General features: G+C 44.1%; 1 protein-coding gene across 7 annotated transcripts in view; it reads right to left on the minus strand.

Annotated features, from left to right (window-relative positions):
• Positions 1 to 1,478: 1,478 nt before the first annotated feature.
• The window catches only part of ABLIM1 (actin binding LIM protein 1), a 204,194-nt gene continuing 184,072 nt past the window's right edge, over positions 1,479 to 21,600 (minus strand). For 3 of the 7 annotated variants that reach the window (XM_022568693.3, XM_089898206.1, XM_022568685.3), the window contains 9 exons: positions 20,425 to 20,472; positions 14,509 to 14,600; positions 13,194 to 13,305; positions 11,387 to 11,451; positions 10,685 to 10,745; positions 9,912 to 9,919; positions 9,001 to 9,075; positions 7,848 to 7,928; positions 1,479 to 6,724 (listed from right to left, as the gene is read on the minus strand). In XM_022568693.3, coding sequence (XP_022424401.1) covers positions 6,611 to 6,724; positions 7,848 to 7,928; positions 9,001 to 9,075; positions 9,912 to 9,919; positions 10,685 to 10,745; positions 11,387 to 11,451; positions 13,194 to 13,305; positions 14,509 to 14,600; positions 20,425 to 20,472 — 656 coding nt within the window. In that variant the 3' untranslated portion in view covers positions 1,479 to 6,610. Of the gene's footprint in view, positions 6,725 to 7,847; positions 7,929 to 9,000; positions 9,076 to 9,911; positions 9,920 to 10,684; positions 10,746 to 11,386; positions 11,452 to 13,193; positions 13,306 to 14,508; positions 14,601 to 17,241; positions 17,389 to 20,424; positions 20,473 to 21,600 lie in introns of all 7 variants that reach the window. The other 4 variants (XM_022568691.3, XM_022568684.3, XM_022568692.3 and 1 more) reach the window with 2 other exon arrangements.

The raw sequence follows: 21,600 nt of genomic DNA on the forward strand, positions 1-21,600 counted from the left end.
AAGACGTGATGTTGGCAAAGCTGTAGAGGCGGGGGAGGGCATGGTGTGTTCAGGGAACTCGAGGTGCTTTGGAAGAGCTGGAGGGCGAGATTCGAGGGTGGGCGTGGTGGGAGGGGCAGTGGGCGAGCCAGGGCCAGGCAGGCAGGGCCTCGGATTCCCAGCGCAGTCCGTGAGCTCTGCCGTGGGCGGGCAAGGGGGACCACCCGACGGCACAGCGAGTTGACTTCCCATGAAATGATGATCAGTGGCGGCAAACGCCACAGGGCGCTCAAGATAACCTCGACTGAACATCGGCACTGGCTGCGGGAACCACGACCCGAGTGGTGATGTCGGTGTGGGTGGCGGTCAACAGTGAGCAGGACACAGACCTCCGGCCGGGGCCTCCGGACCCGTTTTCCACAGTAGCCAACTAACCTGCCAGTTGCCTTGAGAATAAACTGTTTCCGGCTTCCAGGAGAGGGTCCACATGAATGCCAGGGCGACGGGCCCCTGGGCAGGTATGACGGACTGCATGTTTGCGTCCTCCCCAAATTCTTAGATTGAAATCCTAACACCCAAGGGGATGGTATTAGGAGGCAGGGCTTTTGGGAGGTAATTTGATCATGAAGGTGGAGCCCTCATGATGGAATTAGTTCCCTTATAAGAAGAGATGTCAGAGATTACTTCCTCTCTTCTCTCACCATGTGAGGACTCAACGAGAAGACGGCTGTCTACAAAGCCAAGAGGTTTCTTGCCAGACACTGAATCTGCCAGCACCTTGATCTTGGACTTCCAGCTTCCAGAACCGTGAGAAATAACTGTTTGCCGTTCAAGGTACCCGATCTCTGGTGGTCTGTTACAGCAGCCCATGTGGACTAAAGCACCAGGCTTGGCAGACACATAGCAGGATGGCTACGGTCGGAGAGACCATTGTGAGTATAAATATATCCTTGTGTTTTCTGGCAGGACCCAAATCTTGGTGGCGAGGATAACAAGTAAATTGAAATCCTTAAGATTTTCTTTGCTTAAAGTTTGATAATGCAGTGGAGGTCAAAGATGTTTTGAAAGATGTTTTCCTCCCACCGCATTCTAGTTTCTTAGTAAAATGGCCCAACTCACGGCAGCGGTTCCGAAGCTCCTGTCCTCAAACCTCAAATCCCCAGCCTTGCCTAAGTGATGAGACCGTTGCTGCTCTGTGTCACACACAAAACTGAATACCAGCTAGACCAGCACAGTGCCAACAGCTCTATTAAATTTTCTTTTCTTTAGTTGCCTTGGTCAATATGGTCTGGGCCATTGGGCAAACAGTTCTGGAATATACCACTGCTACCTGATGCATTTTCCCCTCTAACGTGCCTTCCTACGTGATAAAAGTGCATTCCCAGGACTTTGATTTTGATTTTGTTTTTGCCTTTAGAAGTTGGGCTGGCACTTTTTCAAATGGGACAGACCTTGAAAGGGAGCAGGGGAACCAGAAAGGAAACCCGGTGTGGAGGCAGTGACGCATAAAGCACACACTTTATTCACTGAGTTGTGAGGACAACAGTGACGCAGGACAGCGGCAGAGGGGCGGCAGGTGTTGATTTCAACAAGAGTGTGGAGCGCGTTGGGTGTCCCAAGCACAGTAACGCAGGCCCAGGGCCATCCCACCTCTGCACACTGGCACGTGGCATTCAGGATGCCGACCGATATCCACTCACTTTCCCGGGGAACATGATACATCTTTTAAGCAGCATTTCTTCCAAATATTTGCTTTCTTGTTTCTGGAAGGGGAGGGGAGGCAGGAAGAACAGTATGCCTTCCGACACTTGAAAAAAAATTCCATTAAACCCAACTTAAAAAGGAAAGAACTGCAAAAGCTTTGATGCAGGATTGTCAGCAACTCACAGAAACCACACGTTTATCACGGGACAGGTCTGTACATAACACCCCAAAAGAACACCAATCCTGCGGACATTCGTCTTCTCTTCCGTAGGGTAAAGAAACATACACATATACAATCACTAAGTGGCTCATTGCCTTTCTGAATGTTAGTGGATGCAGTCTTTTCCTCTACCTTTGGCAAACGGGCTCAGAAAGCGACTCATGGCATCGTCACTCTTGGGAGATACTCTTTTGGGAAGAATTTTATTTACTGACAACAATCGCCACTCAATTACACCAAGCATCAGAAAAGACTGGGTTTAATTTTGCTGTGTACACATATATTGTTTAGAAAGTTTTTCAGCTTAAAGTGACCACCTCCCCCTTTCCTTTTGAGTTTGCCAGAAATGAAACTTGCCCCAAATGAGAAATACAAAGATCCATATGCAAAGCGTGTCAGTCACCATCTCCCCACTACTCCCTAGGCAGCAAATAGAAAGACAGTGATTTTTTAAAATGCCAAAGTTTCTCCTTCTTTCATTACAACATAATTGGGTAGTTCCCTTAACACACATCGCCACTATAAGGTGTCATTACGAACCTCAAGCCTGAAATGATCTCTTTTTCTGGATAGAACGTTCTTCAAAAGGGAGTACTAATGAGTGAGTTTTAGGGCATCCTGACAAACACTTGGTTTATAAAAAGGAAAATGATTTTACAAGCCAGATAAAATCAAGGCTGGCCTCGGAAGTAGATTAAACAGTGACCGGAAATACAGATGAGGTGATTTGTAAAAACTGAGCCTGCTTCAGAGGTTGCAGAAGGGTTGATGGCACAGAGTTCATCTCCCTTCCACCATCTTTCCTGACAGTCAGAAAGAGAGCTCTGGGAGCCCACAGCCTGGAGGGTCCCCTGCCCCTTCAACATGCAAAAGAACGCTAACATCAAGTTTGCTTTAGAGAGTTTTTTTTAGAAAGACCTACCTAGTCAAAAGTGGTTCATTTGAATTTTTAAACTTGCAAAAGCATAGATATATATATTGTATGATCACCTAAGAAGCAATTCTTTAGAAAAAGGTGTTTGCTTTAAAGTGTAAAGAGATTAGAGGAAAGTTTTAGAGACATTTCTAGCAAGACTTTTCCAAGTGGAGTTGATTGACATCACCAGATGGAGGGGATAGGAGTTGAAAAGAGCATTGTTCCAGCCTCACCTCGGAAGAGGAAACTCAGCTTGGAAACAACAGAATGGGAAGTTGGGGAGAATTGGGGAGACTAGAGGACGTGACAGATAGAAACTACTTTTTTTTCCTTTGCACCTTATTACCCATTGTCTCTAGCTTTTCTGTTCAAGGTTTCAGGGACCAGGCAGTTTATCTTTTGTTATTGAAGGAGTCACAGTAAGAACATTTCGTAATGAACCCAAACCAAAATGTAGATACCTAGCAAGCTGGACAAGTTTCCCAACGCTCTTTATATCTCAACATAAATCACACCAGAAGACTAAATGGTATCCTGGCTGTTTTGGAAGCAACTTTAAAGGAAGCACTGACTTTCAGGTCATCATAGAGGCCTCTTCATGCAATCAGCCTATGCTTCAAGAATCACTAGGAAGCCCAATGATCAAAAATGTAGCCCTTTATGTATGCACTAGGGAAGCTTACCATGTGTATACTTCCTTTCCTAGAGTAAACAACCCTCCTTAACTGGACTGTGTTAACAACTGGAATCTTTCTATGCGGGGCAGGGTTCAAGCAGACAGTGCTGATTTCCTGTGCAGTGACCGGGACATTTTCGGGACACACACGCTCAGTCCAGTTCAACGAAACACACAGGGCGCTGGAGCCCCACTGATTCAATTTGGCAGTCGGAAGAATCAGGTTGCCCTGTGACCTGTGCCCGTGGCTGGAGCCTTCTGCTGGGGAGTGGGGTTGGGAAGCCCGCTCTGCATTCCCAGTGCCCCCTTCCCTAGAGCACAGCACTGCTCTGCTTGCGGCCAGGAGGCTGCTGGCATGTTCCGGCAAGGCATTTTTGCACGGTGTAGTTTAAATTAGCTCATACACTTGATATGGAAAGAAGCTATTCCCCACCCCCCACCCCGCCAAGATGGATGCAAAACTGAATTCAAAAGTTACAAGAAAAGCAGAGTTTCATTAGTGGGGGCAAATTTAGGGCTCAGTTCTTTAACTATCATCGCCATTTTTCTTACACTGACATTTAATCTGCAAGTACGTGGATTATAACTCATTAGCCAATGAAAAAAAACCTCTCCTCCAGCTGAAACCTTGGATACGTTTGGCCATCCTTGTTACTGGTCGTGTCAGGGGAACACTGGGACTACACCACGGTCCTCACCCCTCACACTTTGCCAGAGCGAAGCACGGATTAGGACACACAGGCGTTGTGCCCAGGCTACCCATGCAGGAGAGGTCACAGAAGATGGGACAGCGGATGTACTGAATGAAGCAAGAGGCAACGGATAGATAAAGGGGCGAAACTGTGGGCTGCAGTCTGCCTTCAGTCCAAGGAGGAGCTGGTCTCCTCACATCTACCTCATCAGAGCCATTTGCTAAATATGTTAGTAGGTCCCACACACACACACACACACACACACACACACACACACACGTATTTGTGAGAAGAGTCCTCAAACATTCAATGTCTAGCAAAGGTCCAGCAGGTTTAGATTCCCTTGGGAAGCACACAGAATACTATAAAGAGATTGCAGTATTCACTACAGCAGCCGGTTGCTAGAGTGTGTCACAAGTTAGGTCTGCAGTACAAGATCAGAAAGAATATTCTACTTGCTTTTTACCACTGGTGTCAGCTACTAACTCATTCTAATACTTGGTGCCAGCAGGAAGAATTTCTGAGCTTTTATTATTAGTGGCATACGCAGGTGAATTCAGATGTTTTCTTCTTTGGCTTTAACATAGAGTTTAAATTCTTAAACAGAGCCCCAAAACATGAGAATAGATGTGACAACCTCCTACATGTGAGTCACGTCCTGTCTGAGTCTCAGCCAGAGGCTTTCAGGAACCATGGTGGGGTCTTAAATGCAAGTTTTGGGGTAATCTTCGGCACCAATGTGAATCTTGTGTTACTGAGTTTGAGGACTCCGGTAAGATGTTCTGCTGTCTACACACAGTCTGATCCTAGGTCTGCGGTCTTCGGTCTGATGCTGACTTGAGCTACATCTGTCATGGAATATGCTGGCTTCTAACCACCAACACCCTTCCACAGGGGACCTGGTGGCAGGGATGCAGTTAGCCTCACTCTTGACCTTTGAGTCATGTGCACCTGTGCGAACGTCCCTGAGGAGCTGCAGCACAGTGGGACAAACATTCGGGCAGGAATGAAATTTAAAAGCACATGCAGACTCACCAAAACTGCCCTGGGTGAGTGAAAACACATAAACACACACATGCAAACCAGGAAGTCCACAGAGCTAGGCAAGAAAGAAAGCTCAAAAGACCAAATTAAATCATTCTGAGGCAATCTACCTTGGAGTTGCAGAGATTTCAAAGAGAAAAACATGCCTTTCCTTAGCCTACTACTGAAAAGACCTTAAAAAAACCAAAATCAGCGAGGGCTTGATGTGATTTAGAGAATGCCAGATAGAGAGCAGAGTTTGCTGGGTGGGAGAACTTGCACTGAGAGGAGACAGAACTTTTGTTTTTGATCAAGACTGCTGTGGCCTTTGGACAAAACTCACCTAACAGCATACAACTGGGCCAATCTGGAGACAATCCCCCTTTCCTTTCTTTGTAAGAGTGGAGGGCTGCGGGGCTGAGACATCTCCTGTCCTTGGTGCAGAGCAGCACGCTTTCTGAAGTAGAAAAGGGTTTAAGGAGAACTTTCATTCACTCCTTTTTCCTCTCTTTCTCTTAATTCTTTTTTCTTTTTAATAATAGGCTAAGTGGGCTTCCCTGGTGGCGCAGTGGTTGAGAGTCCGCCTGCCGATGCAGGGGACACGGGTTCGTGCCCCGGTCCGGGAGGATCCCACGTGCCGCGGAGCGGCTGGGCCCGTGAGCCATGGCCGCTGAGCCTGCGCGTCCGGAGCCTGTGCTCCGCAACGGGAGAGGCCGCAACAGTGAGAGGCCCGCGTACCGCAAAAAAAATAAAATAAAAAGTAATAATAGGCTGAGTAATTTGCCAATCAGGTCCTAGCAAACAGTAGGGGACAAGGAGCATGTTAAAAATGACTTTAGTGGCTATTGAAACAGAGCTGCCGGGGGCCCCGATTCTGCTTTCCCTCCTGCTGAAGCCCAGGCAGGGCTGCAGGAGGCCAGTGAGGAAAGGCAGGGCAAAGGCTGCTGCCACGTGGATCTATCCCTTGGACTCTTCCTTCTCAGCCGCGGCGCTACATAATAAATATACTCGTACTTTGGAATTATTACAACTGCGTTTGTCCATGCGGCATCCTAAGGGCACTTGCTGGCTCTTACCCATACAGTCACACTATTATTGAATAACAGTTGAAAGAAAACAAAAGTAGCTCCTGCTGTGCACATAAGGTGATGGAAAAAGGTCACACGTGAACACTACTGTCGAGGGTGGGAACACAGACATTTCTACCCCACTGCTTCTGGGCGAATGTTGCCATGGGCTGGCCCATCATTTGGCTCATGGGTGTTTTAATCAGATTTTCCCTTTTGTTGCTGAGGGACAGTAGTTTGCAAATTCTCCAATCAAGTTTGGGCCTCACTACAACATCCTATGTGTCACCGCCATGGTCAGTCCTTTTTCTAATTGCTGTCTATGTGTGGTACTCAGAAGAGTTTTGCTTTTTTCTTCATGTCGTTGCGTCTCCAAAGAGGTAACTTGTCAAATTCCTGGATGGACATTCCAAAGATTTCCCGAAACACTTCTGGGGCTAAGTGGCGCTGTGATGAGAGAAGAGAACAGTGGTCAGTCCTGATGGCCACATGGATGACCTTGAGAGTTGCTCTCCAGTTTATAAGTAATTGTTTTGAAGAGCAAAAGGCAGAATGATGGAAGAGGAGTTTATCTCTGAGGCTTCTTAGCAGGCACTGGACCCAGTGGTTCCTTACTTGGCCAGGCCAGGTGAGGCACCCTTCCCACCAAAGAAAAGAGCTGGTGGAGTATTAATGATGATTGTTAATAACATTGAATGGCGATTGGGCACGGTAAGATGAGTCATTATGCTGGAGGTGACTCCACTTCAGGTCCTTGGGACGCTGAGGAGATGCAGGGAAAATGGACCAGAGCAATAAGGAAGCCAGAGGGAGACTTCCAGAGTGGTCCTTTGGCAGCCCTGGGGCTTTTTCCTGGCTCAGCAGTGGGAGTTCAGGTGGATGTTTGGTCTACTGAGGAGACCAAGGACTTCAATCTCTTGTCCGCCTAGTAAGGTTCTCTTAGGATAGTGGAGCCTTTATTCTCTGTGCCAGCCTGACCTCACATACGGATGTACTGCTTTTTGTCAGAGAAAATTAATGATTCTTTATGAGATTAGCAGCCAGAGTTTTTCTTAATTAAAACCATTCAGATGGAAAGGTACGAAGATCAGTCTTCCACATCTAAGGAGGTCTTGGGTACGTGTACCCAGCTAACCCTTCGACAAGGAATGTGGAAACAGCCAAGGGAGAAACTTGCCTAGTACACACCTCTTTAGTGAACACTCCCTCCCCAATCTCAGCAAACTCAACCCAGGCTCAGAGAAAGATAAGGATTTGGGGGTATCTGAAGAGTGATGGAGACTCCATTCTACATCACCAGCCATAAATTAGGGCAACATCAAATTTCCAGAGAAAATGACTAAAATCATACTGCATCTCCTGGGTTGCTCTTCTGAATTTTACCATACATTTTTGTGCTCATCTCTTAAATACAAATTTGGGTTTTCCTCCAAGTTAGCTTAGTTTAACCTAGGTTGATCCTTTTTATCTTTTTGCTTTAACTGGAACATTTCTTAGGGGGAAGTTGTGGAAAATGCACAGGAATATGCAGTTGGGACAAGTTTCTTTGTTTGTTTGTTGTTTTTTTTACCTCTAGCCTGGTTCTGTCCACGTCTCTTAGGATTTTGCTGCGCCCTCTGTTGGTCACCATCAGCATTTCATATGGAAATATCTGAGAAGCAAAGAAAAACACCTCGAATACTGCTGTCCATTTTTTTATTTTTATTTTTTTTGGCCATGTGGCACGTGGGATCTTAGATCAACTAGGGATCAAACCCGTGCTCCCTGCAGTGGAAGTGCGGAGCCCTAACCACTGGACTGCCAGGGAAATATTCCCACCGCTGTCCATTTTATCAACAAGCAGAAGCTACCTAAAATCTAAGACTCCCAAGATAGAGCTTCTAAGACACTATGGTTAGAGTATTAGAGTGATGGGCGTTCCTCACTCAAGTCTCCAGCAGACGGGGGCAGGTTCCTATACATTTCCAGTACCCACAAGTGTCTCATGTGGCACTGTGCCTCTGGAGGGCGTTGCTGAGTAAAAGAATACAACTTACTATGTATTGGGGATGAAGGTAAAAATTGGAAGAGAATTGAAATTATAGGTTTATGTTTTACAAGGCAGTACACATTTGTAGGGTTAAACAATCTCGTTCCATGTCCAGCTCATGAATCCAGGGAGCCATGCAGTCCCAGAAGCAGTGTTTTGGTAGATGACGTATTGAAATAAGCCCCAGTTATAGTCACCAAGGAGCACAGCTCTTGGATACCTTTGGAGTCACAGGATGTTCTGGAGCTGGGGCAACCAATCATCCCAGTTTGCTTGGGACTAAGGAGGATCCCAGGATGCAAGACTTCCGGTGCTAAAACCAGGAAGGTCTTGGGTAAGCTAGGATGTGTTGGTCACCCTATCCGGAGCGGGCTGCAGCTGCTCCACATGGAGCAGGCTTTGCCATGCTCATGGCAGGGGCCAAGTACACACCGAGGTCACAGGAGAGAAGTGCTGGTACTTCACTGGGAACACACAGCACCAGACCCAGTGAGGGCTTAAACCTGCTGACTCGGTGTGACAAAACCCACAGAGTGGAAAGATGCTTTATGACACACCCTGCCTAATGCACTGGCCTGGAGCCAAGTGGGTCTCAACCCTGAAAATGGTGAAAAAGATAGAAAATCAAATCTTTTCAGGGTTATGTCCCAGTTTCATCCCATGTGAGAGGAAAGAGAAAAAGAGCCACACTTGCCTTTGGTTCCAACATGTTAGGCATGGAGACACCCCGGTCCATCCTCATTCCAGGCATGTGGCCATCTGGGAGGGTCTGCAGCAGAAATGCAGGTTTCAGGAGTGGCCCATGGCAGCATGGGGAGCTGAGGGAGAGCTCTGTGGGCTCCTAGACCTCCCTGTTTGGGTCTCAAATCTTCACGGCCATTTTAGAGATGTGTCACCTTAATTACCATGGATTTTTCAAAATGAGCTCCTTGTTAAATAAAAGCAGGCATAGCGGGAATGCTGCTTTTATACTTCAGCTGATGAAAGATGTTGGCTTAATAACTATTGACTAATCCCTGAATGTAGGCTGCACGTGTTAAAGTATATGGTACGTCAAAGAATTGCCAGGTCTATGCTTGTGTTTTGTTTTTTTTAAAAATTCTAATCTTAGCCTTCTTTGCATTTTTCCCCTTTTCTCATTCTCCATTATCATTTTACAAGGTTTAGGTTCTAGGAAAAAAGGAATGGTACCACAGCAGCTCTTTCCTATTGGCCAAGACAGGGGTTTCTTTTCATCTGTGACCACACAGAGGAGGGGAGGGCCTCAAGGAGTGAGTGGTTATAACTAAAAGAAAAAGCAACTGTATGTGTGTGGACCCTTGATGCAGGTCCACTTCCACCCCAGAGAGGACTCTCCAAAGGCAGAGCAAGAGGGTCCTCGGACACCTGGTGTGGCTCATGCAGGCCTGCAGGACCAGCTTGACCCGGGCACCAGGCATGCCTGCTGCTCATGGCTCCTCACATCTGTGGACTAACGATTAGACGGATCAACTACAGTCAGGGTCTTCTCAACAGAAACCCTTCCCTGGAGCAGCAGAACATGTCTGGATTGTGAAAAGGCTGTTTTGCTGGCGTGGCCAACTTGGGAAAGACAGTGTTCCATACCTGGTAGTCTGGAAAGGAAAGAAAAAGAAAATCTCAGAAGGGCAAGCCCATATTAAAATAGGGAAACATCAACAGAGATTATAACCTATTGCAATTCTCCAAACATCCCCCAACAAGCCACGCTCTCCCGGCTCCGGGTCTCTGCGCACACTGCCTGGCTGCTCCCTGAAGCTGGAAGATGCCCGCTCTGGTTTTAGTTATCAGTTTAAACACCCTTTCTTGTGGAAGCTGACACCCTGAAGGTGTTTCTCCCTTCTCTCTGCATCTCCGATCATAGCATTTATCTCACAGAGTTTCTCTCTCTCTGTCTCTGTCACATGCATTTTTTATTAGTTATCTATTATATACATATTAGTGTATATATGTCAATCCCAATCTCCCAGTTCATCCCAGCCCTGCCCCCCGCTTTCCCCCCTTGGTGTCCATACATTTGTTCTCTACATCTGTGTCTCTGTTTCTGCCTTGCACACCAGTTCATCTGTAGCCACATGCATTTTGAAGGTAGGCCCCTGTCTTGCTTATCACGGTACTTCCAGGGACCTAATTAGTGCTCAGCACATAGTAGGAGCAATGAATTCCCTCCTACAAACTCGCTTCTTGTGGTCTCACATCAGGAGAGATCCTCTGGGATTTTAATACATGCCCTGATGGCTCAGAGGACAGATGTGATCTGACCGTAGGATGTGACACAGCCTGAGCCCAGCTAACATGCCTGTGACAGCACAGCCCCTTCTTCCCCTTGGTCAGCCAACACCCGGCTGCAGGGGCCTCACCTCGCACTCCCCCGCTGACATCCCCATAGCTGCTGTACTGAGCGAAGTCTGTAGAAACAGGCTGCAATGAAGAAAAACACACCATTAGAAAATCTGCTCCCCGGTACTCGTTTTGGAGTCAGGTGAAAAGGAAGATGGGGTTTACAAAATCCTAAGAATTCCTCCCAAGCCGAATTCCTGGACCCCTATTATTTTTCCTACGTAGTTCTTCTTCTATGAAATACCTGTGTTTTGTGGTTATCCTATGCTACTGCTGCTCAGCAGGTCCTTGGCAAGCAAGTATCTCTTGCTGATAAATAAAAACACATTTTTCCACATCACGGCTACACAGTTACACTTGTTCTATGCTTTGCGGGGAGGGAGGTTGTAACAAACTTTCCTGTATCTTTTTACAGCAGAGATAATGGCTCCAGTAATTACTTTTTGCTTGATTGTAGAAATATTTGGCACACAATTAATCTAGTCTTCCCATAAGCTTATACAGGCTATTCTTTTATCTAAAGTCAATTTCTCTTTCTCTCAATAGAAATATCTTATTTTGCCTGTAACTCAAAGTGATTTACCAGGAGAGCAGGGTGATTACAATTTTCATTATATCCAACACTGAGATCATATTGTCAGATGTATTCAGACAATACATCAGCACTTCAACCAGGACTCAAGAGGGAAGAGACTCAGAAACGAGTAATTGAGAAATCTCACCCGGTGAAGCCCGTTTTTCCCATAGCCTGGGAGAGATGAGGTTTTTGATGACAGAGCATGTGAAGCTGAATAAGAGAAAGATAAAAAAAGTAACTGTTAGGAACCCGAAGTCCAATTCTTTCATGAAGTCGGCAGTGTATCTTCTACCCTACAGAATAGAAGGTTTAGAAAAAAACAATCCAAATATTGGGCTCAAATGTTCATAAAATGCCACCATGTTTGGGTGATGCAGGGAATGGGTGGGCAGTGAAATTTTCGAGGAGGGATGGGGAAGGGAGAAGTGCTTGGCATCTCTGAATCCTCAACACAATCCTAATAATGATGGTAGTATTTCCATCTTACAGGAGAAGAAATAGGGGCTAATAGAAATTTAAGTATCTTGCCCACGGTTGCTCAGCTTGTAAAGATCTAAGCAATGATCTAAACCCAGGGCTATTGGGATACACAGGCCCAAGCCCCAGTTGGTATGGCAGCAATAACTGATCTGGAGGCCTACACTTAAGTTACCAAGATCTACTGGTCAACCACAGTTGGACTCCTGGGAGGCTTGGGATAGGGTATCCCATTGATCAACAGCGTGGACACCTCATAAACTGCTGGGCTTTGGAGGGAGTGGACCTGGGCCTGAGTTTTGGCTCTGCAACTTAACACCTCTGCATCTTCGGGCATCGTATTCCATCTTGTTAAGTCTTCATTTCTTGACCCATGTAGATACAGTGCTATTTATTTTTATACAACAGAACTGCAGAATTGGAAGGAACTCTAAAGATTACTAAACTACCTAATCCAAGATTAATGCCAGTGACACATCTATGAGAAGTAGCAGGGCATTCCGGTTAAGGGTGTAGGCTCTGGGGTTATAATACTTGGACTCCTAAACCTTAGTTTTGGTAGTTATCAGCAATGTGACATCGGGTAAGTTACTTAAACTTCCCTTTACTTGTCTCCTGATCTACAAGATGGGGAACATGATAATACTCATAATACCATCTACTTCACTGGTATGTTGTGAAGATTAAATGAAATAATGTTTAGCAGAAGTGTTTGCATAGGAAGCACTAAACACATGTTTAAAGGAATCCTCAGGAGAGAAAATTATGTACTAGTTCACAACATGTGAGAACATATCTTGTGGGTTAAAAGAGAACAGGCTTATGACAAGTATAAGCAGGGGAGAATATACCGAAAGACTATTCAGCCCAGTATATAAGTAATCTCTTTCAAAAGTATCAACAACAGCACTGTTAGCCCTCAGCTCTTACACTGAATATACTAAAGTCATAATACTTTGAAAAAATTGTTCATGCTCTCTACAGTTAAAAAGCATTCTGTTCTCGGACTTCCCTGGCGGTCCAGTGGTTAAGACTCTGTGCTTCCATCGCAGGGGGCACGCGTTCAGTCCCTGGTTAGGGAACTAATGTCCCACAGTGCAACCAAATCAAAAAAAAAGAAAAAAATTATAAAAAGCATTCTGTTCTCTATGAGGATTTTCTTTTTGCCGCTTCCCTCTGAGATGTATGTTCTAGAAGGTAGACCCAGCACAAGGGAACTGACCCCTCTTGGTTCCTGAGATCCTCCAAGGGCTCCCCCTATTTCCAACAGGAAGGAAACACACATTTAAGGAAGAGCCATGGCAGGCTCTTAAGCTAAGTTGACATGACATAGGATTCTTACACTTCCTTTCCTATAGAACACTCTGTAGATTCCACCAGAAACCACCCTGCCTCTCCTGGAACCCTCAAAACAGGCTCCTTGCAGGCAGGTGGCCAGCTCCTGGCTCAGGGAAGGCGATGGGTCTGCTGCTCACCTGAGTTGATGGAAGAATCATAGCGCCCGGTGGCCAGGGAGGACCTCTCCCGGCTCTCCCTCTCCTTCTCCATCTCTTCTTTCAGTATCAACTGGCCCAGGCCCGAGTTGAGCTATTCACAGAGGAAAGAAAAATGAAAGTGAAGCCCGCAATTACCTTTAGGGAACTGCAGTTTCTTTTTAGGAGATCCTGCAAGAAGTTCCTGACTCTGGAGAGGGCTGAGGCATATTGTCCCAGAGCCTGGTGGCTCCCCAAAAGGTCAGCCAGGTCTTGGACCTTGAAACCACCATAGTCCCTTCAATGTCAAGGCTCTGTTGCCCTAAACCAGGCTCCACATCAGAAGAGTGTTCTCCCTCCTTTGCCCTCCCCGCAAAGCGCCAGCAGGTAGACTCAGGAGGGCAATGTGTTGAGTATGTACAGATTTTTGATGTGGGAAGGGAAGACTGGGGGCAGTAGCCTTTAAAGATAAATTACACTGATTTGTTTAAAAACAGGGGAAAAAATAATGCATGCTCATTGTACAGATTCTAGAAAACCCAGAAGGAAAGAAGAACCCATAATCCACCACTCAGAGACAACCACCATTTACATTCTGATCTGTATCTACCCAGTAGTTTTCTACGCACATAATATACAAAACTGGGAACACATAATAAATGTAACTTTGTACCCTTATATAACTAGTATCGTGTGCATTCCCCACATGATGAAGTATCTTTGGAAAATGACCCTTATTAGTAGGAGTTGATCATTTCTAGGCTCCCTCAACCCCAGGCCTTCTGGGATGCTGTGGGCCTAGCTAGAGACAGAGTGTATAATGAGGATGTCTTAGCGACAGTCCATTTTATCCCCTCTCTCGGCCCAGATATACACACACAAGGTCCTATGAGTCCTGAGGAAAGACTTGGAGAAAGGCTCTTTCCCAAGGGAATCCCTTCAGCAGAGCCTGCGTGAGGGAAGGAAGGTGTTGTACCACCTCGGAGTGCACTCTGGCTTTACCTGGCTTTTCAGCATCCTTTCAACACATGCACCGCACACCCACACACCCCACACAGAGTCTCGCTCTCCTCGAAAAGGCCCAAACATTCTGCATCTCTCTGACCTCCAGATCACCTCTTCCAGAACCCGCTAAGTATCTGCCTTATTACAGTCACTAGATGCCCATCTTGTCTCTCCTACTGGACCGTAAGCCCCTGAGGGCTGGGAGTACCCCCTGCTAATCTTGGTGGCTCGCCCATAGCAATCATTCAGTAACATGGATCGACAGAAGACAGAACCGAAGTGAAGGCTGCAGCAAAGTAGCTTAAGGACAAACCTTCATTAATTGCTCCTCTTGTAGCTGCCGGCGTCTCAGCAGTTCCTCGTCGTCTTCCTCTCTGCCACTAGATCTGCGTCTCATGTCAGCTCCTAAGTCCACAGCAAAGACAACCTCTCACGTTAGCCCCACAGCAAGGGGAGCTCAAGGGACCAGTCCACCTGTGCTCAACGTGTCAGGCGGGCAAAGTCAGCAGAGGTCTTCAACATTCGTGAACAACACATGGGAAAAAAGAGCCTGCCACCAGTTCAGCTGGTTTCTTGAGACAACGGGCCCCGTTCAACAAGCCAGTCCAAAAATGTGATTCAGTAAGGCATGCCTCCCAACAATCGGATCTGCTCAATTAGAACTCGGTTTGCCATTATGATTGGGTCTAAGTCAGCCCACTGGCCACAGCTTCCATAGTAGGTGGAAGGGGCATCTACGGTTATTATTTTCATGTCCCTGAGGTCATTGTTCAAATAGAGGAAGCCAGATTCATCTAGATACCATCAAATAGGTAAGACAGTCTCTTGTGACGAATTTAAAAATCTTGTTTTCTTTTTCTGAATATTTAGGTTTGTCACCATACCATCACCCTGTCTTTTACCTCCAATAAATTCATTAAGAAGCATGCTTCAGTGGTTAAGACTCCACGCTCCCAATGAAGGGGGCCCAGGTTCGATCCCTGGTCGGGGAACTAGATCCCACATACATGCCACAACTAAGAGTTTGCATGCCACAACTAAGGAGCCCATGTGTCACAACTAAGGAGGCAGCAAGCCACAACTAAGAAGCTCTCAAGCCACAACTAAAGAGCCCACCTGCTGCAACTAAGACCCAGTGCAACCAAATAAATAAATATTTTTTTAAAAAAAGAAAAAAGAAGCATGCTTTATTTTTCTTTGAAGGGATGGGTCTCTAATGTTTCCTTGCTCTTAATCTTTCAGAAAATGGTCACAAAAGGGTTTTATACTAATGGGCCAATAAAAAGGGTTAATGCAGCTAAAAAGTTACTTATTTCAGTATAATAGAGCAGATCACGTACAATTTTTAAGCTTCCTGGAAAAGGGGAGATGGAGGGGAAAGGAGGAATCTGTCTGAATGGCTGGAAAATTAAGATAATTATCGCTTTTCCTAAATGGCTTGGACTAATTTAGCTGTGGGAAGAGATAGGAAAGCCTGCTAATCTAATCAAAATAAACTCTAACTAATACCTTCAGGGTTTGATCAGTTGGATTAATGGACCAGAAGCTTTCTTCATTTTGGAACCCCAAACTATTTAGTGATGACAGTTGGTAACAACAAAATGTTAATTCTCCCCCAAAGTTTAGCAGTTTAATGTCCCTGCTATGCAACACGACTGAACTAGGAACCTCAGCGGCTCCAAGAACTGCCTGAAGGACGTGGACCAGCAGAAAAAAAAAGCTGACGACTGAGTCTTAGTTTCTAAAATCATGAATATCAATGTGAATTTCTCTCTTTAATCTACACTAACAAAAATGAATAGACATAAGTTTTCAAGAACTAGATACATCTTAAGTCAACATAACGTATAGAATACTTGTGAATAAGGAACCCAGGAGGTATAATAGATTTTTCCTTCAACTATTTCTATAGATATCAATTGCTTTAAAATCCACTTCTATTGCCTGTAAAAGTTATTCCAAAAATAACTTGGCGAAAAATAGCAGGATGAAGAAAATTTGGGAATTTTGGAAAATTGAAGGCCTTTTAGGTTGTCAACAGAAATGTGATAAGATAGTCATATCTTTGTAAAGCTGACTCACTAAATTTTCAGTACTAGCTTCTGAGTTTGCTAATACCATTTTTTAGGGCCAAGTGATTTCACTAATGACAAAGCAGTAAACAGACAGTTCTAAAGCATAAATGTGTGGTTCAAAGCAAAGAATGAAACAGCTCCAATGTGACATTTTAGCACAGAAGTCATGGAAATGACAGATGTGAAATCATGTAACTTTACATGAGTAATATTCCAGAACACCTGCTACTCTGTAACAGCCCTTCTTAGTAATGCAGAACATGATCAGGCAAGAAAAATGAAAGAGCTTCAGTGTTAAGACTGGTTGTTAAGAGATTCGTAATTACAACCCAGAAATCGTCTAAAACAAACTTAATTCAAAGAAGTCACACTTCTGTGGACACTCAGTAAATCCACCCACTATGCTCTAACTATATAGAACAAAGTTCTTGGCAGGAGGCTTTGATTCAACTATGTTCAAAAGAGTTACTGGGGCTTCCCTGGTGGTGCAGTGGTTGGGAGTCCGCCTAACGATGCGGGGGACATGGGTTCGTGCCCCGGTCCGGGAGGATCCCACGTGCCGCGGAGCGGCTGGGCCCGTGAGCCATGGCCGCTGGGCCTGCGCGTCCGGAGCCTGTGCTCCGCAACGGGAGAGGCTGCAATGGTGAGAGGCCCGCGTACCACAAAAAAAAAAAAAAAAAAAAAAGTTACTGACTTTACAATAATAACTGAGAGTCCACGCAAAACACCCGTTTTAGACCAGTTCTGCACCTCACTGGGCTTGGTTAGCACAAGGCTCTGGTGGTTGGATTTTTGAAGCATTCTGCACACACGTTAACACTACCTTAGTTCTTTTCACTATTCTAACTCTTGGTCATACTTTTCTTAAAAAATCTTTACACTAGGACACATTTCCTTGCATATTTTTAAGCACTGCATTTTGAGATCTCCTAGCAATTTGTCCATTTGGCTTAGCTGCTACAGTTGCATACCTATGGCGGCAAGTGAGGGGGGACCAGGCCAGTGGTCCATCTCAATCTTTGGTATCTCGCTGGGGTCTGGAGCCTGGGCTGCTGGGAACTTGGAAAACTTGATGATGTCTTCTGAAGACTTGCTCTGGGCTGCCAAGGCAGCTGCATCTGGATGGGAATCAGGGGCAGCTTAGCTATCGGTCTGTAAGGCCATGGTAGTATACAATCCTCTTACATAGTTTTCTCGTGCTCTGGCAAAAAGTGTGAACTCCAGAGAGCTGTTTATCACCATTATCAATCACCCCGTCACTAATAGTTCCTAGTGACAACTCGACTCATCCTCCTTACGTTCTGCCAGAAGCAAAGCTTCATTCTACATCTGTTCTACATCTGAAAAGTCTTGTTCCAGAGCTGTGCTGTCCAATACTAGCTCCAGCTACACGTGGCTATTTACATTTAAATTAACACAATTAAATAAAACAAATGATTAATAACATTAAAATTCAGTTCCTCAGTGGCACTAGCCACATTTTATGTGATCCACACCTACACGTGATTAGCGGCTACTGTATTGGACAGTATAGTTATAGAACATTTCCATCATCCCGGAAAGTTCCACAGGACCGTTCTAGAGCAATTAGAAATTTGAATCTAGTTAATTTGAAATTAAAGAGGTTAGTGAAAAGCATGACATTGTCACTTGACTGTAGGTGTTAATCATAAGAGAGTTGGTTGGCTTTGAATTTTTGTGGCTTCTCAGCCACAAAAATATTGGTCCGGTTCATTTCAATCCTTGCCTATTGTATATGTGTCCTTGATTCCTAGGTGAAGTGGCAGCAGGAGAATCCACTGTCAGCTTGCAGGCATTTAGCCTTGAGACTTGGGTTTGCCATACCCACTCGCTGTTTTGTTCAAGGGGCTGCATATACAAATGAGTCATCCAGCTTTAAAACCACAAAAGCCAGAATAGGAGCAGCATGAGTTCGCAGAGCTCTTAATGGCTGTGCTGATAGGTGGAGTCATTGGCTTAGAGCCCCAAATGGAATCACAGAAGTGGAGCAAAACAAACCAGGTTAAATGGTCAGTCCCTGATTCTGGCTAATTCTGCAAGCTGACCTGGGATGTTACTAAACATTCCACAATATATTTATAATGCTATAAATAAAATTTGCCCCCCTCCCTGGGCTCACAGATTTTTAAATCTGGAAGTAACTTTTTGAATTTTCATCTCCAATTCCACATTTTTTAAGTAACTTTCTGGGTCTCAATTTGCTTAAGTAACTTGACTGAGGTCGCCCTACGTAATAATAAGGGGTAAATTCTCAGCCAGGCATGGAACAGTGTTTTTCTGAATTTCTAACCTCATGAGTATAAAAGATAAAATCAGCTTGGAAAACACTGCACACTATATCCTCTTCTTAAAGAAGGACTATATGTGTTAGCATATTAAAGACTAAGACTATATGTGTTAGCATATTAAAGACTAAGACTAACATAGCATATTTAGTTAAGTCTAGCATTTTCCAAATGCACAGGGCATAGACACCAGTTTTTGGTATGACATCTATTTCTATCACAGAGAATTGCTCTTTTGCAGAATGTCCTTTGGGATGTACCGCTCTGGTTGTGCTACTCTTAATTACAAGAGACTGAACGAAAGTAAAGAGTAAAGTCAATTTCACAGAAAGAAGCAAACTAATCCCTTCCAAATAAATAACCTAACATTATCCTATCTTTTTAAATCTTAAGTATTTGATTATTTTTATTTTGAGAGGCAGGGTCTTAGAGATTTTAGTATTTTAAAAAAAGTCTCTATAAACTGATAAATCAAACTGGGAATCTTATTCTTAAATTTAAAAAAATATATATTTTTAAAGCCAGACTTCAAACAGTACTTACGCATTAGAATTGGTGAAGTCAGTAAACATTCACATGTTAATGAGTGGGTGAGAAGACATTAAACCATAAAAAAAGCAAACAAAAACAAGGTTAAGAAACTTAAAAAAGCAAGCACATGGTGTAAACTCAAAAAAAAAAACACAGATGAAAAAAAATCATAGTTCTAGAACCATTACAATACATGCATTCTTTTCCCCCTAGAATGTTGGCCTGAAATTTTTTTCCTTTTTGCATTTTCAACTCTATTTGCTTTTCAGGTCATCCTAAGCCTTTAGGACTCATTAATGTCAACTGGATTCTAAAGGCAGCCTTCAAATTTCCAGGCACAATTTGTGTATAATTTTCTGAAATCACCTGGAGACCAGTCTTGGCTTTCTACCCATTCACAAAGATTTATAGCAGCTGAATCTATAGAGACCTAACAATGTTGGAGGGAAATGTGATTTACAAAGAGTAATATGATTTCCTGGGTTTAAAAATTCTATATTCCCAGAAAAGGAAAACACAATTATAAATCCACATCAGTGGTTCTTAGCTTGCAGGAATTTCAGAGACAAGCTGGCCTAATGTACTGGTTTTTGCAGATGAGAAAACTGAGGGACAGAGGTTACGTTTCTGATATCACAGAACCGTTTAGGTGAACAGCTGGGATCAAGGCTAGGGCCTCTGTCTCAGCATGAGTCCCATCCCCTCTACCACAGGGTGCAGACATCTGCATGCTCCATCAGAAACTGGGGAACTGGACAGTCAGGCTGATGGAAGCTTGGTCAAGTTAATGTTTTTTTGGCCACACAGCTTGCGGTATCTTAGTTCCCTGACCAGAGATCGAACCTGTGCTCCCTGCAATGGAAGCACAGAGTCCTAACCACTGGAACGCCAGGGAATTCCCTTGGTCAAATTAATTTTTAGGTAGCTAGCCTTCACTAGTTTTAATTAGTTAAACTAATTGCAAGCTCATCAAAATTATCAGAGAGGTTGGTTAAATTATTTGATGGCCCTCAAAAAAAGTCTTGTTAGGGAGTTTGTGAATTACTGTGTGACCGTACCTTTCCTTCTCTATGAGTGTAATGATACATGGTTCGATGGGCTCAGAAATAAGCTAGGAGTTTCCTAATCAAGCTAAGTGTTCTCTATCTAGGAAAACCGACTTCACAATATTTGCATCATAGGAGACCATGAAGGCATAATACACTGGACGCCCCAGTTTGATTCTCAAAAGCAGCAGCAGGTAAGCCTTTCAGAGGACAGTGAAGAGTTCAGCTGACGTTGCTATTTAAAAGCTACGCGGAGGAAAGCGGGTTTTACCATGCTGTTTGTAGATGGGTGGTTTTCGGTAAATGTTGATCCCTTGATCTGTGGAAATGAAAAGCAAAGGTGTGTGATTATGGGGAGCCATCCACCGATGGGAAAAACAGATCAACCAAGAGGCAAACCAAACTGAAGATTCTCTAACAAAAATAACCCAGAAGGTTAACTTTTGTATTACAAAGATTGAGGTTACTGGAAGAAGAAATTACAGGAATGAGTGAATTACTATAGACATGTGACATGGAATCCTTTGTAATACATCTTAGGATATAGAGAGATGTCATTCACTCATGAGCCATTTATTTCAAATATACACTTCACTAAAAGTGGGGTTAAAACAGGAAGAAATGCAAGCAGTGCAGATACTGTGATGGTGAGGAAGACATAACCAGTTTGGGGAAGATCCCCAAATTGCTACTGTCTCGAAATTGAGCTCCCAGTAGAGACCAGTGGCTCAATTTACTTTTCAACTAATGAGTGGAACAGTGGAAAGCGATGTAGTGAAAATTAAGAGTATATTTTTGTAAAACATAGAAACAATTTTTAGGTGCGAGGCTAGTCTGATGTATTGACAGGATGTTTGACAAAATCCTAGTTTGTATAGGCCAAATTTTACAAAAGAAAGGAAAAGTAAAGAAATGCCAAATATTATTCATATATTTATATAGAACCCCATTTGATTATGCAACCATTAAACTTTGACTGCAAATACTCAGTAGGTTTCAAAAGGTTTCCCCAGAATCTTGGGCACTGGATACTGGTTGGGCATTCTTTATGAAAAAAGTTGCAAACATACAACACTGATTTTCAAGGTTCGATGAAACTTCATTTATGTGTATTTTTTAAAGGCAGTCCTATCTCAGTGGTATGAATCCCATTGAACTTTCCTCTGTTCAAACTTCTAGGTAAGTTTGGAATGCAAAAGAGAAAAACTACTACAGATTCCAAATATGTATGCTAACATTAACATAATGGGTAATTTATTAAACCACTTTCAGTAGCTAAACAAAGCAAAACAATGTACTTCTGATGGAAAAATAATATCATGACTTCTGATGGCCAATCTTGCCTTCACAAAGATTGTGAGCTGACCCTAAATATTAAGATACTGATGGGTTCTGATTTTTCCAGTTCCTGATGGCAAATTACTATTTGTACCATGACAGCAAAGCT

The sequence above is a fragment of the Delphinapterus leucas genome, chromosome 16 (genome assembly GCF_059928025.1).
Source record: "Delphinapterus leucas isolate spDelLeu-1000000601 "Yukka" chromosome 16, BTC_Dleu_Yukka2, whole genome shotgun sequence".
Taxonomy (NCBI): domain Eukaryota; kingdom Metazoa; phylum Chordata; class Mammalia; order Artiodactyla; family Monodontidae; genus Delphinapterus; species Delphinapterus leucas.